The following is a 27,631-nucleotide window of genomic DNA, read 5'->3' on the forward strand; positions in this document are numbered from 1 at the left end:
GATATCACTACCTCATTTTGAACCTGGTTAAGAGCCCACTTCTCCCCTGCAGACATTTGAGATACTGAACTGACAGAACTGTATTAATGACCAATTGGTAATTAAAGAAGGAGGAAAATGGAAACTAAAACCATATGAACAAGTTAAAGATCATGTATATGATTGGTTGCATCATTTCCAGGTAAACGAAATGTTTAAAAAAGATTTAAAGTGGTTATGTGTAGAACTTCCGGGTTAGCGCCATCGGCTAATGGCGGATTCCCTCCGAGCTCCGGAGGGAATCGGCTCCGCAGGATTTGGGTCTTGGCGACGCGGGGACCCTCAGAAATCACAGGCGCTGAAGCCTGTGAACCTGGTGACTCGGGCACCATTTGCGCCCCCCGACCCGCGAAGGAGCCTTTTTAAAGGCTTCAGAATGGGGGACAGGGCGAGCGGCGCGGTGCTGAGAGTCGACTGCTTCTCCTGCGGAGTGAAGCCGCATGCCATGGTCGGAGAGCGCTGACTTCTTCTTGTGAACAATTGGACTTTAAAAGCAACAACCCGTGAGTAGTACGGAAATTGGATTTGCAAAGAAAAATATTTTTTTTTAATTAGGCACGATCGGGGAAGGCGCAAACAGGAAGTCCGTCTCCCCGTCTTGTAAATAATTTAAAGCAAGGACTAGTTAACTAAGGTCGAGAGAACTTCTTCTTCTTTATTGGGTAAAAGACATTAATTTCACGATTTGGCAGTATAAGTAATTTTACTGGAGGATAAGAGCTAATTTTGAGAGCTGAAGTGCCACCCCCCCGGACCCGGGAGTGATCCGCGAGAGAGCCTGTTGAGGAGATATAGAAGAGTTTGACAGCTGTCAAATTAGCTGTCAAGAAGGAAAAAGAGAACTTTGTTTCTGCTGTCTCTGCTGGATATATTTGTTACAATTTGGTTATATTTTGTTGAAAACAAGGAAGAACTGATACAAACTAACTTGATTTTTGGATTTGAACTGGAAGGAAGATTAAGTAACCAAAATCCCTCTAGAGGGGGTTTTGGGACATTACAAGAATGGCTGAAGGAGGAAAAATTCAAGTTAAATTGGACAGAGTTTTTCTTCTCTTGGGAAAGTTACAAGGCCAAATTGATGTTTTGGCTACCAATGTTGCAACTCTGGACTTAACAGTAAACAAATTCATTGAATTTGATAAGGATTTGACTCAGGAAGTTCATGCAGCTGGACAAGAAGAGAAACTTGAGAGATTTGGGAGTGTGGAGAAAGAGATATATGTTGTTTCTGAGGAAAAGGAAGGAGGAGATGTAATGTTGCAGATGACAAAGGAGATCCAGAGGCCTGACATAATGGTTACAAAGGAAAATAAGTACTGGATGATGAAAATCTGGTCTGAATTGGAGATTGAAGAATGGAGAGATCTCCTTATGTGGAGATCTGAAGACCTATGGATTACAAATTTGATTAAGTTGGAAGTTGGAGCTTTCGGGACATTTGGACTTAAAAGGAGTAAGAAACAAGATTCGGGCCCCACTTTTAAGTATGGAGGTCTGGCTGGAAGAAACATGGACCCTATTGGGACAGAGCTTCTCCGAGATCTGGTGTTTAATACTAAGGACTACCAAAAAAACCGGCAGAGAGGAATTGAGAGAGAATTAAGAGCCTCGGACGTGAGGTCTCCAGGCTGATAGTAGACTAAGACTGATGGACATTTGTTGGGGATCGAAACCGGGAAAGGGGTGGGGTGGGGTTTGGGAATCCAAAGGGTGCACAATTATAATCTGTTTTTTTATTTTGTTTTGTTATTAGTATGAAAATTGGGGAATTCGTGGAAGGGAATTTGGGTCGACTTTAGAAAAAGGTTTTAAGAATGAGCACTGATGTACAAATATTGATGTTTATAAGTTAAAATTGGTTTTTCTAAAATGAATTAAATATAAAAAGGTCAAAAATTGGGGATAAGAACTTGTTGAACTAACAATTTGAATTGGAATATAAGAAGGGGAGGTGTGGGGAAGTCAGGGAAATATGTTATTGAAAATACGGATTGTAAACTTTATGTGTTTTTAACTTTTTTGTTTTTTGTTTTTTGATTTTTTAATGTATTAAGGTGGAAAATCTCAATAAATATCTTTTTTTAAAAAAAGAAAGTGGTTATGTAGAAAAAGATTCTAAATTCCGAACAGATATAATAATGAATATAAAACTTTGACAAAAATGTATAAGATATTGTTGGAATGGCATACGAAAGATGAAGAGGTTAAATCGGTAATGATACAATGGGCCAAAGATTTTGGATATAACATGCAACTTGATGATTGGGAAAAACTGTGGAAAGAGAATGTAAAATTTACTGCATGTATGGCGTTGAAAGAAAATGTTATGAAAATGTTTTATAGATGGTACATTACACCAGTAAAACTAGCAAAGATGTATAAGACGTGTAACAAATGTTGGAAATGTAAAGGAAAAGAAGGAACATTCTTCCATATGGGGTGGGAATGTAAGAAAGTGAAAAGTTTTTGGGAAATGATTTATAATGAAATGAAAAAGATGTTAAGATATACTTTTGTAAAAAAAACCAGAGGCTTTTCTTTTAGGGATCACAGGAAAGGAAATAAGAAGAAAAGATTGTAAACTCTTTCAATATGCAGTTACGGCAGCTAGAATCTTGTTGGCCCAGAAATGGAAACGAGGAAATACCGACGATAGAAGAATGGAGAATGAAACTGACAGACTATGCGGAATTGGACAAACTGACTGGGAAAATTAGATACATCAGAGACCAAAAGTTCATCGAAGACTGGGGAAAGTTTGTAGATTATCTGAAAAATGTGTGTGATGTGAAAACAATGCTAGTGGGATTTCAGGAGGCACTGTAAAAACAAAGAAGTATTGTTAATATGAAATAAAAGGAGAATGGAAGTTTAATGGCAATACGAATGAAGGGAATGCGTATTAAGGATATAAATATGGATGATTGTCAGAGACGCTGAAGGAAGTTCAAAAAGAGATGATTTGTTAAAATTTGGTTAAAAATGTATAATTGTATGGAAAACTAATAAAAATTTATTGGCAAAGAACTGTATGAATGACAACATCCAAGATTAGGACTCTAAGCAAAACATTGTGCAGAGATGGTGCTTATGGTGCCCTGAGAACCATTAGGCGTTACGGTTTTGTTACAAGTCTTGATTGGTCTGGATTGTATATGTCTGTTCTCAGAGGCTCTTTCTGCCTTCCGGCTTGTACGGCAGAGCAAACATGCCTGCAGAGTGCTCAGATATATTCCTCATTAGGAGAGACAACCTCTTAAACCCCTCATGCTCTGAAACTAGAAGAAACTTGTTTCAGGATTTGATTTCACTTCTTCAACCCTATTTGACCCAAAAAAAGGCAATGCAATGGCCATTATACTCCAACAAATCTAAACCCTGGTTTGATCAGGAATGCTTCGCTGTGAAGCAGTCTTTGTTGGGAAAATACAGGAACTATAGGCCTGCCAATCTACCCTCACTCACTGCAGAGTGGTTTGAAGCTAAACAAAATTATAAAACTTTGATCAAAAAGAAAAAGCTTCAGGCCCAAAGGGGAGAGTGGCAATGTTTAATGTAGACCTCTTGAAGGAGAGACTCAGCCACCTTTTGGAAAATAGTCGCAAAAGGATGGCAAGATTCCCCCTCCGAAGTGGAATATACCATCTCTGTTGGGATTTGGGAGTCATACTTCCAATCCTTATACACAACCAACCAACATCTGTCCCTACCTCTAAGTGATTCTGGTGCTGAGTGGCCCCCGGTGTCAACTGAAGAAGCTTGCAGGCTCATTCAGTCTCTTAAACCTGGCGAAGCTCCTGGTGCAGACAATATTTCACCCGAGCTTCTTAAGGCCAATGTTGATTTGTGGGCCCCAGTGCTTGCTGCCTTGTTCACCAGCATAGATCAATCAGCTACCATTCCAGAGGATTGGGGATTGGGAGTGAGGTCATGGGGAAATATCTAGATATCACTACATTGGTGTCTGTTGCCAACTATCCTTGGCAAAGAAATATCAGTAAAAAAGCCAAAAGAGACCTTATGCCAACTTTTTAAGCTAAAGAACCCATCTTCAGGCATGATCTTCAAACAGTCAATGAAAGCACTAAAGGCAACCAAATGGATGCTCTAGCCTTCCAGAAACATAGCAAGGGACTAACAGTTCACAGTTCATTTATTTGGACAGCATGTCTGCAAAGGTTTATGTCAAATCAGAGATTTTTCATTCTCCAACAGGAGGGCCAACAAGGCTATAGTCAAGATAGAGGTCTATCCAACCACATTTTCAAATAATTTTCATAGTAGAAATTATATTACCACAGCAGATACCCCATGTATTCAAACAGGCAGCATTAAACTTAGTTAATAATAATTATTATTTGCTATTTTCAAAGTAATCTGATTGATTCAAGAATAAATAAAGAGGTGTAAACGATGCATTTTGCATAATGTATATAGTTTGTCCTCGAAGGAAGGCCACTGTGCAGTAGCTCCTCTTCAAAAGCATGGACGAAAGCAGAAGCTGAAAAAAAGGAATGAGAATTAGCGGAAATATAAATACTCAAAATGGCTTATTTATGTATGTTCTCTATTCCTAATCCTTTTGGCATATTTGATATTGGTATATATTTTAAATGTAACTGAATACAACAAAATATTTCATAACTGGACAAATTCTGGAAATACAAATACTGACACAAAGAAATTAGACATTTCTGTGCTGAAAACTCACTTGGCCAGCATCCTTCCTATTTCATTATTGGTAAACTCCCAAGTTCTTTCTCCAGGGAATGGGCGTTGTGCTGCCCCACCAAGGCTGTAATGATCACTCATTTAGGTCATTCTGAGACAACTGTCACTGTGCCTCGCCCACACATGTGATGGGACATTAAGTGAGGCGTGCTGTGTTGTTTTCAGTGTTGCAGTGTTAGTGATGGGTGGGAGCATAAAGTTCAGACGGGCACTGAAGTTTAAAGATTGCTGCCTGATGCGAAGATGTTCTTTAGATCTGAAATGCCTTCTGGTATCTCATTATAAATCTACATTTTGGGGGGGTCCATTGATGTGTACAGCAGTGAAGGTACATTCGAGACCGAAGAATGCCAAGCACAAAGGTTCAAGGAGAAATTGGGAATAAATAGGTGTGGGGGTTTGAGGCAAGACAAAGCTACAATGTGAGCGGAGAGGCATGTGCAATAAGAATATAGTGGCTGGATTAATACCAGAAGTGGCTGTGGAGGGAAGTTTGATATTGCAGAAACTGAATTGGGCATCTGTAGTGTGGAACACAGTGCATGTCAGTGGTGAATATGGCATGGAGATCTTAAGAACTGCAGCCCTCTGAATTTTTGTTTGCTTGAATGGTCCAAATAAAATACACTAGAAACAAGCCTGCCTGGATATTTCACATGCTGTTTAAGCACTGCCTCCTCCAAAGCATTTTGGAGACTGGTAGTTATTAAGAAGGAGGTAAAGGTAAAGGACCCCTGATAGTTAAGTCCAGTCACGAACGACTCTGGGGTTGCGGCGCTCATCTCGCTTTACTGGCGAAACTAGAGCAGCGCACGGAAATGCTGTTTACCTTCCCACCGGAGCGGTACCTATTTACTTGCACTTTGACATGCTTTTGAACTGCTAGGCGGGCAGGAGCTGAGACTGAATAACGGGAGCTCACCCTATCGCGGGGATTCGAACTGCTGACCTTCCGATCGGCAGGCCCAAGAGGCTCAGTGGTTTAGACCACAGCGCCACCCGTGTCCCGCTAAGAAGGAGGTAGTGTGCTCATATTCAGTTCATGCTCTTTTACTATGATAATTGTTTAACATATTCCAGGGCTGAATTTTTTTAAGGAAAAAAATTATTTGTATAATGTGTGCAGTACGTATAAAAAGGGCATCAGGACAAAAAAGTGCACCCTGAGGAAAACCATACAAAACAGAAAGCATTCAAGGAGCAAAACTACTATAAGAGTTTGAAGGTTTGGCCTCTGTCTGTCTCAGGACTTCACCGTTTGTGAAGTCAAACTGTTGGACCATAGTAGCGCCTGCTGTGGCAGTGGAGACCCATGCAGGAAGGACATGTTTTGTTGGAACTGGGGCAGATGAAGGCCTCCAGTTGTTCTGCTGCTGATGCACCATGATGTTTCTGCTCCGCACTCCTCCCAGTGGGTATTTCTCCTCTGGCCACTGCTGTTGTTGTTTAGTCGTTTAGTCATGTCTGACTCTTCGTGACCCTGCTATGGATACACAACTTGATTGCTTGTCTCCAGGCGTTGTGGTTGTCTAGGGGTTCCCACAAGGCAGGGTTGTTGATGCTGCCAGCCTTCATGTCACGGTGGCAAGACATCTTTGTAACACAGAGTTGGACTACCAATGAGCCTGGTGCTGTAAGTCAGCTTCCCATAAGAGCATGTCCTGGAGTGCCAGCAACTGATACTAGTGGAACAGCAAAGAAAAGGGGTGGGGAGAATTCAATGGGCATGAGAAGACAAAAGGCCAAATAAGTTCAAACATTCTTCCAAGTAAAATCGTACTTCCCATAAGTCAAAAGAGGCTTCCATATGGCCACAAGGCTGAATCTTAACACCCACAATTTTGTGGAAAAATATCAAGCCAACCAGGAAAGTTTCCAAAATCTTATGGCGCAATCCCTCTGTGTAACAGATATTCAATCCAAGCCGTGAAGGAGTGTGTGCTTTAGCTTAGCAGCAAATTGTACATTGTGTTTTGGTAACCACAACAAAAAATAAAAGGCCTGTTACTTGACAAATAACAGCTCAATTCATGATATTTTGATTTCTCCCTTAAAAATGAATCATTGATCAAAACTTTATGCTGCCGATTCTTCCTGATAAATTTATGAACCAGTGGCCCACAAATATATTGGTGTAGGGAGAGTTCACATGTTTCATTTTTGCAAGGGCCCACTTGTTGACTTAGACGTATCATTTTTTAAATTAAAAAAATCATTGTTACACAAAGCAATTTCAAGGCATTATGAAATAAATGCAATAATTCTATACAAAATGATTCCTCTGTCTGCTGCAGTCAGTTGGCGTTCCTCTATTAGCAAACCAGTGGGTCAGTTTATACCTAAAACTGTAAGAGCAGTGTCAAAGAACTCTAAAGAATGATTTATGTTCTTGTTAGCAGCTAGCAGCTCTGCAGGGAAATGAGAGGGGTGGCTCCTCAAGGATAGAAGATTGGAAGTACACCTGTACTGGGGAATTGCTGTCACAAACACAATGGTGTATACAAGAAAGGCATATTGAATTGAAATTGAATTGAAATACTTTATTGTCACTTGTACAACTTGTATACAGTGAGATTACACGAGCACCCCCTACTCAGCTCTCTTAGTCTTAATTCCCCTCGTTTACTGATGCACACCCACCAAACCCGAAAGTCAGTTGCCCTGTTGTCATCTTTTCATTCAGCAGCCTAACAGCCCACGGATAGAAACCGTTCTTTACCCTGTTGGTGCAACTAATCCTGCTTCTATATCTTCTGCCCGAGGGCAGGAGATCAAGAAAGTGCCGGCCAGGGTGTGAATCATCCCTGACAATTTTCCTCACTCTTCTGAGGCAATGTTCTTCCGCTATTTCATCCAGCGGATTCACGGGACAGCCCATAATATCTTGTTTTTTTTATTTTAAAGTAATATTTATTGAAGTTTCAAAAAATTGCAAAAATAAGAAAAAATAATAAAACAAAAAATACAAAATACTGAAAAATAGAAACAATTAAAAACAAATCAATTTTTCCATATCTTATCTTTCATTTACTTGTTTCCTTGACCTCCTCACACCTCCCTTTTTTGTATTCTAGTTCAATTAGTTAATTCAGCAAATCCTTTCCACTTTGATTTTATCTTAATCATTTATCTTAATATGTTATAACTTTACATTCTCACCTGTTAATAGCCCATTTTTACATACTCCTTTATAACATTACTGCTAAAACCACATAACTTCATTCCAGCATCCTTCTAACATTCCTTAATTTTACAATGTTTTTGTAGATAGTCTTTACAATTAGCAATAATCGCGCCTCGGATTAACCTCATTGGCTACGATACTGCCACTGCGCAAAGCTCAGCCCATAATATCTTGTGCTGTATTCACCACCCTCTGTAGGCACTTCCTATCAGTTGATGTCAAACTAGCATACCACACCGTGATGCAGTAGGAAAGGACACTTTCTATTGTTGACCGGTAGAAGGAGATCACCAAATGTTGATTGACATCATTCTTCCGCAATACTCTGAGGAGATGCCACACCTCCCTCTACTTGAATATATTCCCTACAATAGTTGAAGGTGTAAAGGGGGACAGACAAAAAAACATAACCCAGTCCCCCCCCCCATCCAAGTGTGGGAAAGCAGAAGACGCAGTCACCAAGAAATGACTCTCTACCCAGAGATTATGAAGTGCATATGCTGGCTCTTAGACAGGATTAACTGCATAAATCTAATAGAAATACAAAGGAAGGTTCTCCTACCCCAAACCTGGCTGTAGAAATTCAGCAAAAAAAGTGAATGCTGTTTTAGTCTGCAACAACAGAAGTCTAGCGTCCAGATCAAGGGAAGTAATAGTACCACTTGATTCTGCCTTAGTCAGACCACACCAGTAACCAGTTCTGGGCACCACAATTTACGGTAAGAAGGATGCTGACAAGCTGAACATGTGCAGAGGAGGGTGACCAAGATGATCGAGGGTCTGGAAACCAAGCCTTATGAGGAATGGTTGAAGGAGTTGGGGATATGTAGCCTGGAAAAGAGGAGCCATCTTCAAACATCTGAAGGAGTGTCAAATAGAAGAGGGAGCATACTTGTTTTCTCCTGCTCTTGAGGGCAGGACTCGAGGCAATGGCTTCAAGTTGCAAGAAAGGAGATTCCGACTAAACATTCAGAAAAGTTTGCTGATAGTAAGAGGAGTTCAGCAGTGGAACAGACTCCCAGGAGAGGTGGTGGACTCACCTTCCTTGGAGGCTTTTAAGCAGAGGTGGGGTGGCGCTTTGTCCTGGATGCTTCAGTTGCGATTCCTGCATTGCAGATGGTTAGATGAGATGACCCTCAAGGTCTCTTCCAACTCTACAATCCTCCCTTCACGATTATATGATCCTATGATCTCATTCATCTTTACAACTGCCCCAAAGAGCAATAGAATGATCCCCAAGTCCTCACCCCAGTCAGCCATCATGCTGCAGCATTCTGCACCAGCTAATTATGCTGCCTTACTTGTGCATTTGATATTTGACATCCTTCAGTTGTTTTCTTTTGAAAAGTCCCCCTTCCCTCCTGTTGAACGCAGTTGACCACCTTTGTAAACTTTAGTTTTGAAATCTTTAACACAGTATTTCCGCTCTCTCTTAATTATGCTGCTTTGAGTGTATATGGTACTTTCTTTCTTCGGTAATGTTTTATCCTGGACTGTTTTATCTGATGTTTTAAGGTGGGTTGTAAACCGTTTTGAGATTTAAATCTTAAAAACGTAAAGCAGTTTCGAAATGAAGTGACTAATAACAATGAAGATTTTAAGAGAAGTGAAGACTCAGCAGACCAGCTTAGGAAGGAAGTCCTGGCCTTAGGGACCACTCCCTAAATAATCTTACGATACTTATTTGGGTGTCATACATTTTATTTGCATATATGCGTGTTGTAACCCTATGACTCATGGAAGAAGAGAGGAACCAGGCCTCGCTCATGGCGGGACCATGACGCCAAAGGGGCCCGTTGCCATAGCAACGACAGGCCGCCCCGCGCAAGGCGCCCTTCCCCAGGCGAGCCCCGCCCCGCCCCGCGCGCCCTGGAGCCCAGCCAATGCCGTCGCGCGGCTCCTCCGGGACCTGGCATGACGTGGCAGAGGCGCCTCCCCGCCCCGCGGAGCTTGCCATTGGTGGAGGTGGGTGAGGAGGGGCGGGGCTTGAGGAGAGGGCTCCGGCTGGGCTGCTGGTGGGAAGGAAGAAGCGGAGTCGGCGCTGGGAGTCGCCGCGGGAGGTGAGCCCTGGAGGGGCGCGGCGGGGGGGGGGAGTTAAATCGCATAGACTCTCTCTTCTTCTTCAAGCTGAGCCAGAGCAATGAGTCGCGTTTTCGTTTTTTAGAAAGAAAATAATGATTGTGCCAAATTTGAGCAGCCCTAGCAGTGCATTTATTTGGCTTCTGTCGCGGTTAATGCAGTTTGACGGTGCTTTGCAGAGTGGCATAAAAGGCAGGCGGCATAAAAGGAGCGCATACTGTACATGTGTGTGTATGTACAGTATCTATATATAGAGAGAGATAATGTTATTTTTATAGGCACAGCATAATGATGTTTTCTGTGTCATATCTGGCATCCCCTTGGTATAAGGAAGTTACCATGGTCAGTGGCAGAAGTATGATGTGGCTCGATGACACGAGTGAGGCGTTTGTGTGCATGTGCACGAGTCTAGCAAGCTGGTCTGTTTGTTGTAGTAACTCTGGGGTGCTTCAAAAGGGCACATATATATATGCAGAGAATATATATGTTCTGTAGAGGACATGGGGATAAAAAAAGAAATGGGTGTTGTTATTGGTGTTTATAGTAATATTGGGGGTATGCACTTGTTACTGTTTGTAAAGGGGTGTGTGTGTATGTAATACTGCTTTTAACTGTTGCGTGATTTCATGCCACCTTGAATTCCGTTTTTGGAAAATAAGATGGGATGTAAGCACTAAAATAAACACAATTTAAAAAAGAACAACCCTGTTTCAGTATTTGCCTTTACAGATGTGAATTAGGCTATCTTTGCCGCCTTGTGCCAGAAATCTTTCCCCCTGCAGAACTGTTCACTTAGGTATCACTGGAATTGGTGCTTTCCCCTTCTTAATGGTGGCCTTCTTGGATCAAGATTCAGGCCAGCATCCTGCACATCCTTTTCAAAATGCCTTATGTTCTATATTACAGTTTTGTAAATCATTCCACAAAAAATAGTGGGCTTCAAATATTTTGATGAGGTTATTAAGAGGCAAGTGGCCTGTAATTCCATGCTAGCCATAGACGAAGATTAGTCACATCCACTGCAGCCAGTATGAAAATGCAAGCTAGTAAGGAAAAGGGAAAGTGCCTTCTAACTATGCCTTTTCTTCTTCTTTTTATTATGTATTTTGTGTTTTTTATCTTGTATTTTTATGTTCTGAACTGCCTTGAGATCTATGGATAAAGAACAGTATCAAAATTTAATAAATAAACAAGGAAGAGGCTTTCTTTCTTTTCACTAGCATGGAAACCAAGTAGTTTGGTAAATGTGGGGAGGAGTGACTCACCCATCTCCCAGTCTACTCAATTGCCGTATTTTTTGCACCATAACACTCACTTTTTTCCTCCTAGAAAGTAAGGGGAAATGTCTGTGCGTGTTATGGAGGGAATGCCTACGGGTGGCATGCCTGCGGATTTTCCTCCTCTAAAAACTACGTGCGTGTTATGGTCGGGTGCGTGTTATAGAGCGAAAAATACGGCACTTTCTTGAATCTCACCTATGTGACTACCTGCTTGGCTATGGCTACCTGGTGAATTGTTAAATTCAAGGCTGCTGTAGTTGTACTGTTTTTAATATTCAGTTGGAAGCTGCCCAGAGTGGCTGGGGAAAGCCAGCCAGATGGGCGGGGTATAAATAATAAATTATTATTATTATTATTAGCTGGGGGAAGTGGAAAGTGTTTTTGGGCTAAGAGTTTCTCAGTGAGTCTTACTGTTCTCTTCTCCTCCATAGGCCATGGACGGGGATAATGAGATCCATGAGCTCCAGCGCTGCTTGGCTGATGCAGGACAGAGCCATCTGCTTCGGTTCTGGGAAGAACTGGATGTGTCAGAGCAGCAAGAGCTGTATAGAGACTTGAAGGACATGAATCTGGGAGAGCTGGGCCAAGCTTTCCAGAAAGCCATGAAGGAAAGCAGCCATTTGCCAGGACAGGAGAACGTGGATGCCAAAATGGAACCTGTGCCGCGTGAAGTGCTAGGGAGCGCAACGCGGGACCAAGCCCAGCTGTCCGCCTGGGAGCAGGAAGGTAACAAGAGGAACCCCACTTGCCACATAGTCAGACCTGGTCCCTGAAGTGATACAGACTATGTAAAGAACAACACAGATCATAGGCTTGCTTCTCTACACTTCTTATATAATATCCACAGTTTGTGAAATATGAAAGCACTCTCTGTTAGAAGGTGTAGGCTGATGTTACGGCAAGCTCAGTTGGGACCCCTTGTAGCAAGGTTTTAGCATGTGCTTTGAGGGAAGTGGGAAGTCTCACAACTTCATAAAGTTTTCTTACAGACCATTGTGTAACTATAATAATACAATGGCAAATCTATGTATTTTGAGACTAACATTTTAAAAAATGGTTGTGTATGTCTCTAGACTCTTATGGAAGGTGATTGTTGAATGCCAAATTATGAATAATTTTAAAGTGGGGAGAACATACCAGTTCCTTGGTTTTCATTCTATTAGTAACAATGCTGAATAGCACTCTTTAGATTAATTTTCTCTGTCTTGTTGTGTTCCTCCGCTTGGTTGTCTTGACTGTATGGAGCCTTGGTGACCTACGTGGGAGTCTGCTATTCCTTTTAATATGTAGCCAAAGGGATTTAGGCCTGAGTGCCATTTCTTAATATGATCTCTTCCACTAGAAACTGCAGGAAAAAGTAGAAACAGTGGACCCTTGAGCAAGCTGTTTGTGTCAGTTCTCCGGACCACTGAAGTGCATGTTGGTCCATAAGGACTCTCCTTGTTATCCCAAAGAGCTATGACCTTTCCCAGTGCTTTCCCCTCAGAGTCAGCTGGAGACTGACTCTATCATACCATAGTCGTAAGATCTGTGGGCTTGGAGTATGGTCTGGATTGAAGCAGTGACAGAGAGAGAGAAGAAAGAATTAAAGAATTAAAGAAAAAGTAATATCCAGGCTCAAGTCTGATTGCTCTGGACTAGAAAAATATTAAAACTTGCAAAAGCAGCAGCAGCAGCTGCTGTGTTGCTGTTAAGAAGAGAATAAGCAAGATTTTGCTTTTACTATCTCAGTAACTGTTTAAAATGTCATAAAGCAGGCTTTTGCGTAATACAGCATTCTTCTCCAGGCCAAGAAAACTTGGTACTACTGAATATTTTTTGAAGTTAGCTTTGTTCTGCCTTGCTGCTTAGGTTGCTCTTTGCCTGTGTTCCTCATTCACCTATACTGTGTGCCCTTTTTTAAAAAAAACAAATGCTTAAATAGTTTCAGGCATGTTTCCAAGCAGGAAGTAATCCAGGAAGCATTTTATCATGGGGAGGCCAAATAAACATTTAGCACATAATGTATCTTTAGAAACACCCATATTTGAACTCACGTGATAATAAAATGATTGATGAGAACCCCAGATTTACATGCAACATTCTTTCTTGCCATTTCCCCAACCTCATGTCTAGCCAACTTGCCTGGCTTAAGGCAAACCATCAATTTGCCACTTCATCCAAACCAACAGTCTCTGCTTTTCAAACTTGGAAATTAGGCAAGGAATTAGCAAGTGAGCCTGAGATTCATTCCAGAATTGTACATGTAACGTCAAACACAGGTTGGCATAACCACTGATTCCCCACCTTCCAAGGTCTATTCTGAAAAATGAATGATGTAACTTTTAATGTGCTTGTTCACACATTTTTGATTTTTTGATGTTGAGAAGCAATCAAACCTGAGAGTAGTATTGTAGGATGGGAAAGGCAGTCATACAGAGTACAGATGCTCTACCCCCTTTCCCCCTTAAAAGCAGCAACAAAAATATACTTTAAACAATGCATATATATCTCCAGAACTGTAATTACTTTTCTTGTTCTTAAGTGAAGCTTTTGGTTCAAGATGCAAATTCTAGCGGTGTAGAAGGATGTTAGGGAATTTCTCATTACTCTTGGTTCCAAGTAGCGCATAAAACAGCCTTAGATTAGTAGTAGAGAGGACTGGAGTCTCCAAGGGCACTTTGAGCAGGATACAGAGATTCCAGCTTCATTATGTGACGCACGGCTGTTTGGATCAGTTAGATTCTTTGAGTAATGCCTTGCATGCTTGAAAAAGAGTTGTGTGCAAATCAAATGCTTGCTGTCAATCACTGGAGTAACATTTATTTTTCTTGCTCTTTTCAGGTCTCCGACAGATTTCCCAAAACAAAGTTGCTGTTCTTCTTCTAGCTGGTGGGCAAGGAACAAGGCTGGGTGTCTCGTACCCCAAGGGGATGTATGATGTAGGCCTGCCATCCCACAAAACTCTCTTCCAGATCCAAGCAGAGCGCATCCTGAAACTGCAGCAGCTGGCTGAAAGACAACATGGCCTGAAATGTGTTATTCCATGGTAAGCAACTTGGACACTTCAGTCATTTTATCAGTGTTCTTCAGGAGCAAGTGGAAACAGATGATCCCTGCTAGTGGTCTTTGTTTTGTTGGTTCAGAAGCTTTTGCTGCCTTGCTGTCAGGGCTGTATGGCTACTCAGGGTTGTATCCAGCAGTGGTGTGAGCAGAAGACAGCTTGCCTGTAGAAGACATTCTTTTCCCTTCCTCTACATCATCAACCCCTACACACACTCCACCCCCAAGAGTACTTTGGGGCCCTTCAGCAGTGAGGGGTGTCTCTTATAAAGTTGCAGTGCAAGGGTAAAATAGCTATAAGTTGGCATAAGATCTCTTGCCCCAGTTTTGAATTATTTCCTCTGAAGTTTTCTGGCACGTATGGTTTCAGAGGCCATAAGAAAGCTGTGAAATAACACTGGTGAATGCATGGCTTCTTTTGGCCCTTTGGGGTGGAAGGTTCCTACGTATGTCTAGTAGCAAGGAAAGACCACAAGCTTTGTATCCCATAATAGGTGAACACTTTCATTTTCCAACAGGCTTTGGGAAAGTGACTGCTTTTAGTTAAAAGACTGGTGCCATGCTGATTTTATTATAATTATGTGTATGCTTTAAACAGATTTTATAGATTTATTTAGTTTTAATTCTATTGTTTTTCAATGATAGATTTTTCTATGTTCGTAGCAGTTCTTGTTTTATTTGTAAGCCTCTTTGAGTTCTGATGTGGGGAATGCAGGATATAAATATATAATATATGATGGTGATGATGCTGTTGATGATATGATATGCTCCCTGTTTTAATTATCTATGATTCTCTTATTTGTGCCATTCAGGTATATCATGACAAGTGGTAGGACAATGGAATTGACTAAAGAATTTTTCCTGAAGCACAAATACTTTGGCTTAAAGAAAGAGAACGTGATCTTCTTCCAGCAAGGGATGCTGCCTGCTATGGACTTTGATGGGAAAATTCTCTTGGAAGAGAAAGGCAAAGTTTCTATGGCACCAGGTGCAACATCTATAGGAAACCTTTCCAAACCCATATTGGCAATTGCCCCTCTTTGCTCTAGCATTCATCAGCTTCTGCTATGTCCGTAATTTGCTTCCTGTGACTTGATGAGAAAAGGGGCAGCTGGGGCTTCTGCTTAATACCTGAGGCTACCAGCTAGCCTCTTTCCTACTCTCATGTTTTGCTTCCCAGTTGTGTCCCTGAGCAGTCTATGCAAATCCACAGTCTGACATGGCCTCAGTTAAAAATGTCATTTTTCCCTCATTCTTCTTCACCCCCCCATTATGTCTTTCAAAAGCAACTCCTCCCTTTTTATCATTCAAAAAATAGAACAGATTGTGATTATAAAGAAAACAATGTAGAAAATAGGAATATCATACAAAAACCAACAAGACGTAGACTCCCAAACTTCATAGAGAATCGTGAGAACCAGCAGCTAAGCTTGAATAACACCAGTAACTATAATAAGTGAGACACTAAAAATTTGCCATCTAACTTGTATTTTTGTGGCATTGCGTAACAGGGCTGCAAATTTGATTGTTTCAGTAGTGACTAAGTTAACAATAATTGTTCTTTTCCAAACTTTGAGCAACCGTTCTTTTTTTATTTTTATGATTGTTCCAAATAAGACCCTTCAGTATCTTCCAAATTCAGAAATTTAACACATAGAAGTTGCTCATGCTTATTCATCTGGTTATTTTTTATTATGTAAGGTAATATGTGAAAATTCGTGAACCATATAACCAGGCCCCAACATCACTTTGCCCTTACACAGTGCCATCTAGGTCATTTTCTCAAAGCGAACATTTTCAGCTTACAGGTACTTCAAGCATGGAAACGCTGAATCTTGAAGACATTTTCTTTCTGATTGAACGCTTGCATTTAGTGTGAACCTTTATTAAAAAGGAACTGCCCATCTGGCAGTTAGCTCATCCATAGAGCTGAAATGCTTCTCTATGTGGAGCTCAGTTAATGGTTTTGCTTCTTACTTTTAAATGCCCTAAAGGGTGTGCTACCTCCTTTGTGGACCTCACTGGCCCCTCAGAGTTTTGGACAAGGTCCTGCTGCACCCAGGGTAACATTGGAGGCCATGAAGAAGACAGCCTGCCTCAGCTGAAACACCATCACTTGCGGAGCTCTCTCTCGAGACGGGGGATGGTTTTCTCTCTCTTTTGTGTGTGGGCAGGACTTAAAAAAGAAATCGAAAGGCATTTGGAATATAAGGTTTTCAGTGATGCTGCTGATATTTTCTGTGTTACCAGTAATGCTGAATTTTTAGGATTATTACTGACAAACCTTAAGTATGTTAACTTGTCTTTGTGGTGGGTCATGTCAAAAAAAGGTGCACAAAACCCGATGTGAGAAAAATAGCTTTTCTGACCTACTGAACTGCTTCTTTTTCTTCTCCCTTCCTAAAGATGGTAATGGTGGTCTCTACCGAGCCCTGGGAGCCCATCATATTGTGGAGGACATGGAGAAGCGAGGCATTGGCAGCATCCATGTCTATTGTGTTGACAATATTTTAGTCAAAGTGGCTGACCCTCGCTTCATTGGCTTCTGTGTACAGAAGGGAGCAGACTGTGGAGCAAAGGTAACCAATATTGATGCAGGCTGTAGAGAGGGAGTGGCCCCCCCACCCCCTGTTAGGTTTGGGACTCTGTAGGACCTTGTGGGGGTGGGGTAGTGTTAGGTGTAACTGCACTCTTTTATCTTGTGAATGGCTGCTTCATTGAACTGTCAGACTTTAGTTTTTATTGCCTTCTGATTCCACTGTTTCCCTCCTCTCTACTCATGCATGAATACCAGTAGCTGAAAGCCACAGGGGGGAGAGTGGCTCTTGCGCTCGGGTCCTGCCTGCTGGTTTCCTGCCGGCGCCTGCTTGGCCACTGTGAGAACAGGATGCTGGACTCCGTGGGCCTGATCCAGCTGGCTCTTCTTATGTTCATATTATACTGTGGTACCTAAGAATAGCATCCATGTATGTTCATGCATATGATGAAGCCCACCAAGGTGCGTGCTGTAATCAGTTTGTTAGCCTTCTAAGTACAACAAAACTGTTGTTGTTCTTCTATATTTAGGTTGTTGAAAAGACCAATCCCACGGAGCCCGTCGGTGTGGTGTGCCGAGTCGGTGGCGTTTACCAAGTGGTGGAGTACAGTGAGATCTCTCTGGCCACAGCGCAGAAAAGGGGTCCTGATGGCCGGCTGCTATTTAATGCTGGGAACATAGCCAACCACTACTTCACCCTGGAGTTTCTGAAAGACATTGTCAAGTACGGGCATCCTTTAGTCCTGAGATGCACTCCTACAGGAGTGGAATAGCTCTTATATATTATTTCCTTCTATCTATCCTCATATATCTGCCGTTGCTACCTTCCTTTTGTGTCACAAATTTTTAGCAAACAATGCCAGTTTATACATGTAGCGGATTCAAGGGGTAAATCTTTTCCTGAACTATACTACCGTATTTTTCCGTGTGTAAGACTAGGGTTTTTATTTTTTTAAAAAAAGGTTTAAAATTGGGGCTCGTCTTATACACAGGTATTGCTAAGGGGTGTTTTCTTATTTTGGAGTCCCCCCAAATGGGGGGCGCATCTTAAACATGAGGGCGTCTTATACACAGAAAAATATGGCACTTCAGGTAGCTGGAGACAGGGAGCTGCATGTTTGAATGCACCCGGGGGGAGGGAGAACAGCGAATTCTCGCTTTTTAACAGCAGAATTCAGCTAGATCTGCCTCCTTCAGAACATGATTCTGCAGGAATTAGGAACTTGTGGCCCTGTTCTTAGACTGAAACTCACATAGACCCCAGTCAGTATGGCCAGTGGTCAGGGGTGATAGAAGTTGTGATCCAGTAACAGCTAAAGCGCCACAGGTTGCATCCCAGCACTATTGTTTTGGGTCCACAGAGATCCCCCCCCAAACCCCTTAATCTGGCGATCATTCTAGCTAGAAAAAGCTTTACCACTTGATTCTGCTATGTTTATGTCCCTGTGCAGAGTATGTCCCCCTGTTTCAGTTTAAAGGTGGAAATGAATGAGAACTGGGGCACTGGTTAACTGTTCTGAGGTTTTTTTTTTGGAAGTTCAGTGGCACTTGCTTATGGAAATGGCAAGGTTTTTTAATGGAAGCATTCTGCTAGGCCCACCACAAAGCTCTAACTTCCAGTTTCAATGTTATTTTGTCTCAGTCAGAACAGTAAATGTAGAAAAAAATAATATGCTGATTGTGTCCAAGTCTTAAAGAGAATTGATGAAAGAAAATGGTCCCTAATACGTAGGGACAGAGGTGTTTAGAGCTCCATGTCAATAGCAGAGAACCTGAATTGTGCATTAAAACCATGAAGTTAGTAGTGGAGATTTTGGCATGCTGATGCAGTCTGATTGCACTGAGATTTGTACTAGTTGCTGCTGGTGGGGTATGTAAAAAGTGGTAGTGAGTCCTAACTGCAGATCATCTGTAGAAAATGGCACCTTCTACCTTTGCAGCCAAAAGGTAAAGCAAAGGTGTGGATCAAATATCCTACACTTGGGATAGGTGGATATCAAGCGTCTTCTGCTAGATATCAAGCGCCTTCTGCTGGAAATACATTAATATTCAATGAAAACCTAAGAACTGCCTTGTTATATCAAGGTCCATCTCATTCAGTATTGGTTTTCAGCTGCTGTGCAAATGGTTCATAAGCCTGGCATGAAGGTGATGTCTTTCCCCATTCTCTGTCCCCAACATCTGGTACCTGGAGGCTTCATTTAGCTAATGACCCTTGATTTCCTGTGTGCTTCAGACTCTGCTGACTCTTCCCTTGATGTTTCAGCCTTTACGAGCCTCAGCTACAGCACCACGTAGCCCAAAAGAAGATCCCGTGTATAGATGTAGCCACTGGAAAGCCTCTGAAGCCAGACAAACCAAATGGGATTAAGATGGAGAAATTCGTATTTGACATCTTCCAGTTTGCCAAGTATGTCCTTTTGTTCTGCTCCTCTGCCTAGTCCTGAGGGTGTTTTGTGTTACCTGTTGCAACTTCATTTTGGTATGCTAGCTTTACTTTCAAAACAAGAAACCCAATTTTGGATCTTCACAGTTGTAGAAGGTACAAACTATATGAGGCATGTCCGCTGGGAAGCTGAGCTGCCGAGAAACTAGCTGAGATTAGCAAAGAGAGGAACTAAGTTAATCTTGCAGTTTGAAGAACAGAAAGATGTACGTTGCATGAGGAGTTGAGAATAGATTTTTACTTATGGTTGAGGAGCATTCTTGCATCCTGAGGCTGTTGTGGCAACTGATAGCACAGAGGCAGTCATAGTAGGAAGCCAGCAAGAGGGCAGGGCGCCTTCTTGGAGAGGAGCACGTGGCCTGTATACTAAACCTCTGCTATGGTGCCAAGGTGAACTCCCAGGAAGGTCCCTCTTTGCCACAGTGCCTTCAGTTGTCCCTTTGTGTGTAAGACTGGGACTGCCCTCGCAGCCTAGAAAGAGGGAAACTGAAAATCTGCAGTCCATTTCTGAAGACTGGGGAAAGATTCTCTTTGCTTCTTACAAGTCCTTGGCCTTGGAAACTGATGTCCATGCTTGCGTGCTTGCGAGGCTGGCCTGTCACAGTAAAATTTGAGGTATTTGGGAACCTTCTTGAACTTTGGCTGGTTTCCTTCTAATTTGATGGATTAAAAAAAAACTTACCAGAGCTGTCTCTGCTTTCTTGCTCTTCTAGAAAATTTGTGGTTTACGAAGTGCTGAGAGAAGACGAGTTTTCTCCTCTGAAGAACGCAGACAGCCAGAATGGGAAAGACAGCCCCACCACTGCACGCCACTCGCTGATGTCACTGCATCACTGTTGGGTTCTCAATGCTGGAGGGCACTTTGTGGATGAAAATGGAAGGCGCCTTTCTGCAATTCCCCGGTAAGAATGTTTGGGCATAGCTTTAGCTTTTGCCTTCCGTCCCTGAGTATAGCCTGTGGAAGTGGGTGTAGTGGCTGTACATCTGGGAGAGTGCGCAAGGATGCTGGAGGTTCCAGTTGATCGGGTTTCTAGTAATATTCTGCAACAGGCTCCCATGTCCATAATATCTCCCTTTGATTGTAATTAGCATGGCTGAAATAACTACACAGTGTGAGGCAACAATCTTGATTGATGTACTTGATCATCACAGTTGCATCTGTGTCATTGGGGACAAGTGAATGGAACCCCAGCATTTAGGAAACTACTCCAGCCTTTCATAATTCAAACTGGAGCCAGGATATCCAAGCCTTTTTAGAGAATAGCTGCTTTAGGCTCCCTCTTCTTCAGATGTGGGAAGGTACCAGTGCCTTCACCCTTTTAGAATAATAGCAGCAAGCAGAAGACAACAATTTGTCTATACCTTGAAGTGTGTTTATAAAGTATTTTTACCCCTCTCTTTAACTGAAAAGGCTCACACAGTGGCTAACAAGTCAATAGAAAAATCCCAGACTTAAAATCTAAAAGGCACAACACACCAGAAACAAAAGATGGAGAGGAAGGGAGAAGGTGAACACAAGCACCCGTAGGTTAAAAAGGTAAAGGTAGCCCTGACCGTTAGGTCCAGTCGCATCTTGCTCTGTAGGCCAAGGAAGCTGGACGTTTGTCCGCAGACAGCTTCTGGGTCATGTGGCCAGCATAACTAAGCCACTTCTGGTGAAACTAGAGCAGCACACGGAAATGCCATTTACCTTCCCGCCAGAGCTGTACCTATTTATCTACTTGTACTTTGATGTGCTTTCGAACTGCTAGGTGGGCAGGAGCTGGGACCGAACAACAGGAGCTCATCCCGTCGATGGGGTTCGAACCGCCGACCTTCTGATCGGCAAGCCCTAGGCTCTGGTTTAGACCACAGCGCCACCCATGTCCCAGTAGGTTACAGTGTTCTTATAATGACCATCTGGAATGGGAAGACTTCAAAAGAAGAGGAGATAATATTAACTGGTTTATCAGCAGAGCTGATGAATTTACCAAGGCCTAGTATCTAATGCAGTCTTTGTCAGTCTTGGGTCCCTAGAGGTTGTTGGGCTGCAACTCCCTAGCTAGTGAGGCCTGTGGTCAGGAATGGTGGGAGTTGTCGTTCAAGAACATTGGGGACCCAAGGTTGAGAGAGGCTGCTCTAATGTATGGTTTGGGAAACAGCTGGGATAACAGCTTTATAATGGTTGAATAGAAGCTGCTTGGCAGATGAGCCTTGCTTGTACATACTTGAGTGCCTCAACACATTTGCTCATAGGACTAGAGTGATCATCTCCTCAACTGCATCCATGCTTGGAGCTGGTGGAATTAAAAGTTTTCTGGCTGGGGGAGTTATGAGGGGTCTTGGAATCATACTGAATTTACATGATCAAGATTAAGTTTGTGGGAGACTGCGTCTCTTGCATAGAAACATCTATGTTGTTCTGAAGAGAGTGGAATTGAGTGAAGTGGTCTACCACATTCATGGCACATGCAAAACAATTTGTTTAGTTAGAAGTAGAATCCTAAATAACGTGCCACTGTCATTCAGTTCAGCCAGCAGTGGCCTCCAAGGCCCTTAGGAGTCATATCAATGGAATGAGCCCCACCAACCATTGTACAGTGGTACCTTGGTTGTTGAACCAAACAAAAACCAAGGTGCGGCTTCCGATTGGATGCAGGAGCTTCCTGCACTCAATCGGAAATCGTTTCGGATGTTCGGTTTCCAAAAAAACATTCGCAAACCGGAACACTCACTTCCAGGTTTGCGGCATTCGGGAGCCGATCTGCTTGGGAGCCAAGCCATTTGACAACCAAGGTACCAAGAGACTCAGGAAAGCCTGCTGTTTTGATTTGGCATATTCCCTCGTTTCATTTCCCTTCTCATTAATCCTTTTTCTTCCCATGTGACAGTTGCACTAATGGAAGGTCTGATGCGATCCAGGCGGATGTCAGTCACAAGTAAATATACTATCCTGGACGGGTGGAGGTGCATGATGATGGCGCTGCGCTTGGCACTGACTAACAATCCTTTCTGCAGCATGCAGGGTCTCGGTGCTCAGCCTGTTTTCTTTCATTTTTTAAGGGAGTGGGTTGTTGTTTGTTGCTGTGATAAATCTGTCTCTTGGGAAGGGTCTGGCAGCTGAGGTGAATGCTGGGGAAAGGTGCATGTCTTGACTGTGTAGATTCCAGGAGGTGATGACGAGTGAAACTGAAGAGTAACCTGGCCACATTCCTTTGAGAAATCTGTGAATCTGAAAGGCTTAACTGGGAGCTGATGGCATGTGACCCTGTGACTGCTTTTATGGTGTACCAAGACAAGAGGTTTCATGAAAATGAGCTGGTAGGGCTCTCAGTTTTGCATGCAGTGTAGTATGCACTGCGTTTTTGCCAGGCTTAGAGTCTGTTTTTAAGTTTGCCAGAAGGCTTGCTTATGTTTTGGAAGGCAGAGTGACACAGTTTAGGTATTGCTTTTACCATGTTTGATCTCTGCTATAGTTCTGTAATTACTGTAAGCTACTGTGCCCATCGGTCATCCTGTTTTCTCACGTAGACTTCATTTCCAGATCCCAATGAGATTCTATTATTATTGCTATTATTGTTCTGTGCCTAAGGGCTCAGTATTTTAAAATGGAGAAGACTGTTCACAGGAAGAAATTTCCACACAAAACTTGTGAAAGCCATTTTAAAACAAACTGGCAAGAGGAGAGTCAACTGAGAATCTGGTGCTTCTGCATAGTTACGAACAGCTCTTCTGACAGATTCAGCTCTATAGTTCATGTGAATTTAAAAAACATATACACAGCACCTCTGAGAACTGCAGTGCTCGCGTGCGGCTGCACTGTATTAACAGAATTTTCTAGAGCTGCTGTGCAACAAACTTCCTGCAGCCAATAGGAAGCCGTGGCCCCATGCAGAGCAACCGGCGCGGCAGTTTAGCTCCACGCGGAGACTGACCGAGCGGGCGGCAGGGGGTGGGAGCCGGTTTAACGACCCACTCGGGCCATATACGGCCCACGGACCGTGGTTTGCCGACCTCTGGTCTTGGTAGTGCTGCAATTTGGAAAGTGCTGGTTTCTCTTGCTGTTTCTTCCCTTTTCCAAAGGGCATCACAAGTGAGAGAGAAATCCTTCTCTGCCAAAGGAGGTGGGCAAGAACATTATTGCAAGCAAGGCTGCTAAGCCAGCCCAAGGTGTGTACACTTTGCTGTCTCCCTTGGCTTTGGTGGAGTAAGCAGTGCTGAGCTAGCTAGATGGACCAATAGTCAGGTTTCCTTTTGGGTATCATCATACATTCTACTCCACTAATTTTACTGTTAGGACCACAAAATCTAGCAGAATGGATCACTTGCTGGAATTTCTTGTGACTTTTGACCTGGAACAAAGTGCTTATGAATTCCTTGATTGTGAGCTGAAACCTTTATGGGCCACTTAAGATAGCTTTTGTCTAATTTCCAACATGGAAAGCACATATGCATAGGAGTTCGCAATTGTGCAAGCAGACTTTCATGCCTTGTTTTTGTTCTGAAACCCAAAGGGCTGTCAAACAACTGCCTCTTGTATTCAGTTAAATTGAAATAATTTGCAGTACCAACATTTTCATAAACAGCTACCAGTCATAGTAATAAGGAAAGATCACATTCTTTTAAAAAATGCACTCCATATTACACTAACACCAGAACTAAAGCTTTATAGTCGGTTGAGCTACAATTTTTAAATCCAGAACCCTCATAAATTGTCTGAAGATGGAAGGCACAAAGCTTGAAATGATGTACAGTGGTACCTCAGGTTACAAACACCTCAGATTACAAACACTTCAGGTTACAGACTCCGCTAACCCAGAAGTAGTACCTCGGGTTAAGAACTTTACCTCAGGACAAGAACAGAAATTGCTGCAGCAGCGGGAGGCCCCATTAGCTAAAGTGGTACCTCAGGTTAAGAACGGATTCAGGTTAAGAACGGACCTCCGGAATGAATTAAGTTTGTAACCAGAGGTACCACTGTATTAGAGTGGTTTTTTTAAGCAAATGGTCTGCTCAGTTTAATATTGATGCTCATTAATAAGAAGATATGTATGTGAAAGGAGCAGTGAAGTTTTAATTTTTTTACTCCCACTTCTCAATTGCCACTGGTGCGTTGTGTGTGTGTGTGTGTGTGTGTGTGTGTGTCTCAGGGCACAAGCTTAACTAACCCCTGTGGATTCAGGTGCTGGAGCTGCTGCTTGGGCTGCCATCTTAGTTTCCTTATTGCTGCTGAACCGTTTCCTTGGCAGGAGCTGAGGAAGATGCTAATCCTTAACAAAGAGCGACTCCCTTCCTAATTGAAAGACGTGTATCTTGTCTGATTTGTTTATGTTTTTCTCCCTCACTTTTTTCCTTTAGTCTGAAGGATGCCAATGATTTCCCAATTCAGTGTGAGATTTCTCCTCTTGTTTCCTACGGGGGTGAAGTAAGTGGATATGGTGTTCTCTGTTTCTCTCCCCACCCCCATCCAGTTTGAATTTGTAATTCCCCTGTCTTAACGCTCAAGGCAGATAGCAAGGCTTGAAGTAAACCACAGGAAGGTATGCTGTGCACGCCTTATAAAAATGAGCTGGTGGCTGTCCGTCCTTGGCGAAGAAGGGGTAAGAGGAGCCTAGAGAGCTGGCACAAGGAAGTCATCCTGTCTTGTAGATGCAGGCGTGAGTTTATCTGGCCATTCAAACAGTGGTGTAAGTCATGGGAAGGCAAACTAAGGTCCGCAGGCCCAATTGCCTTCTGGATCCGGCCCGCAAATGGTCTGGGAATCTCTGTGTGGCTTGCCAGTGCGCGTGTTCTTTCCCTCCCACTCCCTCCCACAGCAGTGGCACCAGCGCCTCCTCCCTCCTGGCTTCTCCCCGCCCTGCCTAGAGGAGGAAGGGGGCTGGGCTTTGTTGGTGCCAGCAGCACCAGTGCTCGAGTGGGTGCCATTTTAAGCAGCCCCTCTTCGGAGCCCTTTTGTGCGCCGCTCATCACCCCTCCACTGCCAGCCCCTGCCGCTCGCAAGACACAGGTAAGCAGCTACCAGGGCTTGTGGTGCTCTTGCACCATTCCCCCCCCAAAAAAATATATAGTCCGGCCCCCCACAAGGTCTGTCACGAGTCTTGTACTCCCAGCAGGGTCACCCAAGGCGGTAAGGTCAAAGGGGAGGAGCTAGACCTGTGGTTCCCAACGTGGGGCTCACCACACGCCCCACAGGGGGTAATTTGGTTTTTAATGGGGGCAATTTGAGAATGAATTAGACCAAGTTAATGGCCTTTTAGGTTTCCTCCATGTGAATAGGAGTTCACTTTTTGAATAGTAAGAATTATATGTGACCAGGGGGAGGAGCACTAGGATTTTAGAGATGCTTAAGTGGGGCATGGCCAAAAAAAGTTTGGGAAGCACTGAGCTAGACATAGAATAATCCTAGAAGTCCTCAACGGCAGAACATGCGGAAGATAAAAAGCAGTATGTTACAACGACTGTGAAGGCGAATGAAGGCTGCAGCAGATAAGACTCTACCGGTCGTTGTGATACTCATGCCATCGGAATAGAGCCTTACTGTGAAGACTGTGCGTTGGTCAGTGTGTACTGATCTACACACATAAAACAAATTTTTGGAAAGTTGGATAATTATGATAACTAGTGGTCTCAGGGGCAGGGGGCACGTTTTTATTTGTATTATTATTACTTTGTTTAAAAAAGAAAAGAAAAAGAAAAGCAATACATCTGCTTCAACTGTACAAGAGGAATGTCAGACCTTGATTTGGCTTTTCTAGCCACTTGCTCTGTGTTGGACATGGAAGGTGTAAATGATTAATCCGGAGCTTGAAACTCCGATATGGCTGCCAATTTGGATGTATAAAGTGTTATATGCCAGGTGTTTCTGGCATCTTGTTATCTCATTTATTGCCATAACTCCTATGTGGAGATCATAATGTTTACAGGTGGGGATGTAAAGTTGAATGGTTCTTGGCTGAACAGAAATTTGAACCTGTTGTTCCCAAGTTCAGAGCTGCACTTTGGTTTGCACTGAAGTTTTGACTCCCTAGCCTTTAGTACTACTAAATCTGCTGTGCCCAGTTTCTGAATATCTGTTGCTGCTTTTATTCTCCTAGGGCCTGGAGGAATACGTGAAGGACAAAGAATTCCATGCCCCTTTGATTATCCATGAGTTGGTGAAGAATGGATTGTGAGATCCCCCTGTTCATCTTTCTGGTGGACCTCGGTAGTCAGACTGTGAATATTCGAATTAAAGTTTCAGTATCACCCTGTGGGTTTTTCACTTAAATTGAATTCCCTCAAAATCCAGGACTTGGCTGCAGTAAGAATGGATGTAGTCCTTTTCACGCTTTTTATCTTGAGGATAGCTATTTATATAACTTTTAATTTAAGGGTAGTAACACTTAAAATAGCAAGGATGCTACATTTCATTCTACAGTACTTCAAGGCATTTTGTATCAAATCCAATGGTAGACCTTCAAAAAGGCTTTATGGTACGGGGTTTGAGTTGGAGAAATTTTATTTTTCTCAAATATATGTGACTTTTAAAAAAGTGATGGGATTTTATGGCTGCCCATATTGTGCTTTTATTAACAGTTGTATCTTGCAAAGGTTGCACAGTTGAAAGAATGCTGAAGGAGTGAAACTGGATTAAATTGTCTCTCCCCCCCAATGCTGTGTTTCCTCAAACTTCTTGAAGCTGCTTCTGAATTTCCACTCTTGTGTGCGGTGGGGGCTGACCCTGCACCTCCACATGTTTCACATGAGATTGTATAAATGATCCTTGCATGCAGTTTTGTGCATAGAGCACACTGCTTCTGGTGAAGACATGTGTACTGGGGTATTAATGCCAAATACCATCATTTAGAGGAGGGATAGAACAGGATTCCTTGATGGGGTAATGTGGGCGTAATAGGGGATTATGAGGACACTGTCAAGGAGCATTCGGTCCACCCAGAGCTTTGGGGAAGGAGCCAAACAAAGGCTTTGTGTGCCTCTCCAGGTGCCTGCTTTCCCAGTTTGACAACCAAAATGAATGTCTCATTCTTCTCCCCCCCAAATTATTTTTATTAATACAGTTTCTTAAAATCAGGTTTCCTGTTCCAAACATATGATCATCATTTCCTCACACTGCCACATCATTTTGTAGTTAGAGTCCAATTAACACCATTCACTTGCTGTTAAACCATTCTTCCAGCTGGCCACCTTTTTCACCTTACAAACAGAACCTCCGTTACATCTTATAAATAAATACTCTATTTCACGTGTTGTTCCAGACCTGGTGTGCTGGGAGAGTTAATTACTATCTTCCTTTGTTCAGTCTTTGGAGTGTG

General features: G+C 42.8%; 1 protein-coding gene and 1 pseudogene across 2 annotated transcripts; one reads left to right on the forward strand and one right to left on the reverse strand.

Annotated features, from left to right (window-relative positions):
* Nucleotides 1-7,993: 7,993 nt before the first annotated feature.
* Nucleotides 7,994-8,114, reverse strand: LOC128416773 (uncharacterized; annotated as a pseudogene).
* Nucleotides 8,115-9,939: 1,825 nt separating this feature from the next.
* On the forward strand, nt 9,940-26,970 carry UAP1 (UDP-N-acetylglucosamine pyrophosphorylase 1). Of its 2 annotated transcripts, XM_053391173.1 has the most exons (11): nt 9,940-10,017; nt 11,748-12,042; nt 14,140-14,344; nt 15,171-15,346; nt 16,765-16,937; nt 17,425-17,618; nt 19,161-19,304; nt 20,054-20,242; nt 22,211-22,258; nt 24,678-24,744; nt 26,414-26,970. In XM_053391173.1, exons 2-11 carry the CDS (start codon nt 11,751-11,753, stop codon nt 26,489-26,491), a joined length of 1,566 nt encoding a protein of 521 aa, XP_053247148.1. In that variant the 5' UTR covers nt 9,940-10,017; nt 11,748-11,750; the 3' UTR covers nt 26,492-26,970. The 2 variants fall into 2 exon arrangements, with proteins under 2 accessions (XP_053247148.1, XP_053247149.1); XM_053391174.1 differs by lacking the exon at nt 22,211-22,258.
* The last annotated feature ends 661 nt before the right edge of the window (nt 26,971-27,631 follow it).

The sequence above is a fragment of the Podarcis raffonei genome, chromosome 6, assembly GCF_027172205.1.
Source record: "Podarcis raffonei isolate rPodRaf1 chromosome 6, rPodRaf1.pri, whole genome shotgun sequence".
In the NCBI taxonomy this organism is placed as follows: Eukaryota; Metazoa; Chordata; class Lepidosauria; order Squamata; family Lacertidae; genus Podarcis; species Podarcis raffonei.

Bases quoted from the DNA above. Each gene is read 5' to 3' on its own strand.
- UAP1 (XM_053391173.1), top strand. From the start codon at position 11,751: ATGGACGGGGATAATGAGATCCATGAGCTCCAGCGCTGCTTGGCTGAT. The intron at 15,347-16,764 runs GTGCAACATCTA...CCCTTCCTAAAG, and splicing joins CAAAGTTTCTATGGCACCAG to ATGGTAATGGTGGTCTCTAC. The intron at 17,619-19,160 runs GTACGGGCATCC...TTGATGTTTCAG, and splicing joins TTTCTGAAAGACATTGTCAA to CCTTTACGAGCCTCAGCTAC.